This window comes from Empidonax traillii, unplaced genomic scaffold (assembly GCF_003031625.1).
Source record: "Empidonax traillii isolate 1590-97213 ecotype Southwest subspecies unplaced genomic scaffold, ASM303162v1 scaffold2029:size96749, whole genome shotgun sequence".
Taxonomy (NCBI): domain Eukaryota; kingdom Metazoa; phylum Chordata; class Aves; order Passeriformes; family Tyrannidae; genus Empidonax; species Empidonax traillii.
The window spans coordinates 46,709-47,480 of record NW_020957222.1 but is presented as its reverse complement, the minus strand read 5'-3'; the positions used below and the strand labels follow the sequence as shown (position 1 = coordinate 47,480).

Here is a 772-nt window from a genome sequence, read left to right as displayed (position 1 = left end):
TGGGGGTGGGGGAGTCAGGAAGGGGCATGGGGGGGGCCAGGGAGGTGCTGGGGGGACGAGGGAGGGTGTAGGGGGAACGTGGAGGTGTGTGCCAGGCATGTCACCTGCATGCCAGGCACGTGCCAGGTGTGTGCCAGGCGAGTGACGGCCGTGCCCCCCCAGCTCCCTCCCCCGGGCCGGTTGCGGGCTCTGTGCTCGCAGCATGTGGAGCAGCTCCAGGCCTTTTGCCGCCTCCACCCCGGGGGGGTCTCGGCCGGCTTCCCCCCCCTCTACAGAGAGCTCTTCACCCCTGATGCCACCGAAGCCCCCGCGGGCACCCGCTGAGCCCCACTCGGGGGTCTGGGACCACCGGGACCACCCCTGCACCTGCTGAGCTCGACCCGGGAATCTGGAACCACCGGGACTACCCCTGCACCACTGACCTGACTCTGGGGGTCCGGGACCACCGGGACCAACCCTACACCCACGAACCCAACCCCAGGGGTCCAGGACCATCCCTGCACCACTGACCTGACCCTGAGGGTACAGGACCACCCCTACACCCACAAACCTGACCCCAGGGGTCCAGGACCTCTGGGACCACCCCTGTACCCGTGGGCACCCAGGATTACCTGGAGGTGCCCCATGGAGGGACCTGTTGAGATTGTCACCTGTGGTTGCCCCAGCACCTGGTGAGGCTCTGTCACCTGTTGGTGCCCACCAAGGCTCCATCACTTGTGGGTGCCCTGTCACCTGTCAAGGCTCCGTCATCCGTGGGCGCTCCATCACCTGT

The 772-nt window shown here is 67.7% G+C and overlaps 1 protein-coding gene across 1 annotated transcript in view; it reads left to right on the top strand.

Moving 5' to 3' along the window:
• RORC (RAR related orphan receptor C) overlaps positions 1-324 on the top strand; it is a 4,728-nt gene extending 4,404 nt beyond the window's left edge. The window contains exon 9 of the mRNA XM_027909278.1: positions 163-324. Within this exon, the coding sequence (XP_027765079.1) occupies positions 163-324 (162 nt within the window). The remainder of the gene's footprint in view (positions 1-162) is intronic.
• The last annotated feature ends 448 nt before the right edge of the window (positions 325-772 follow it).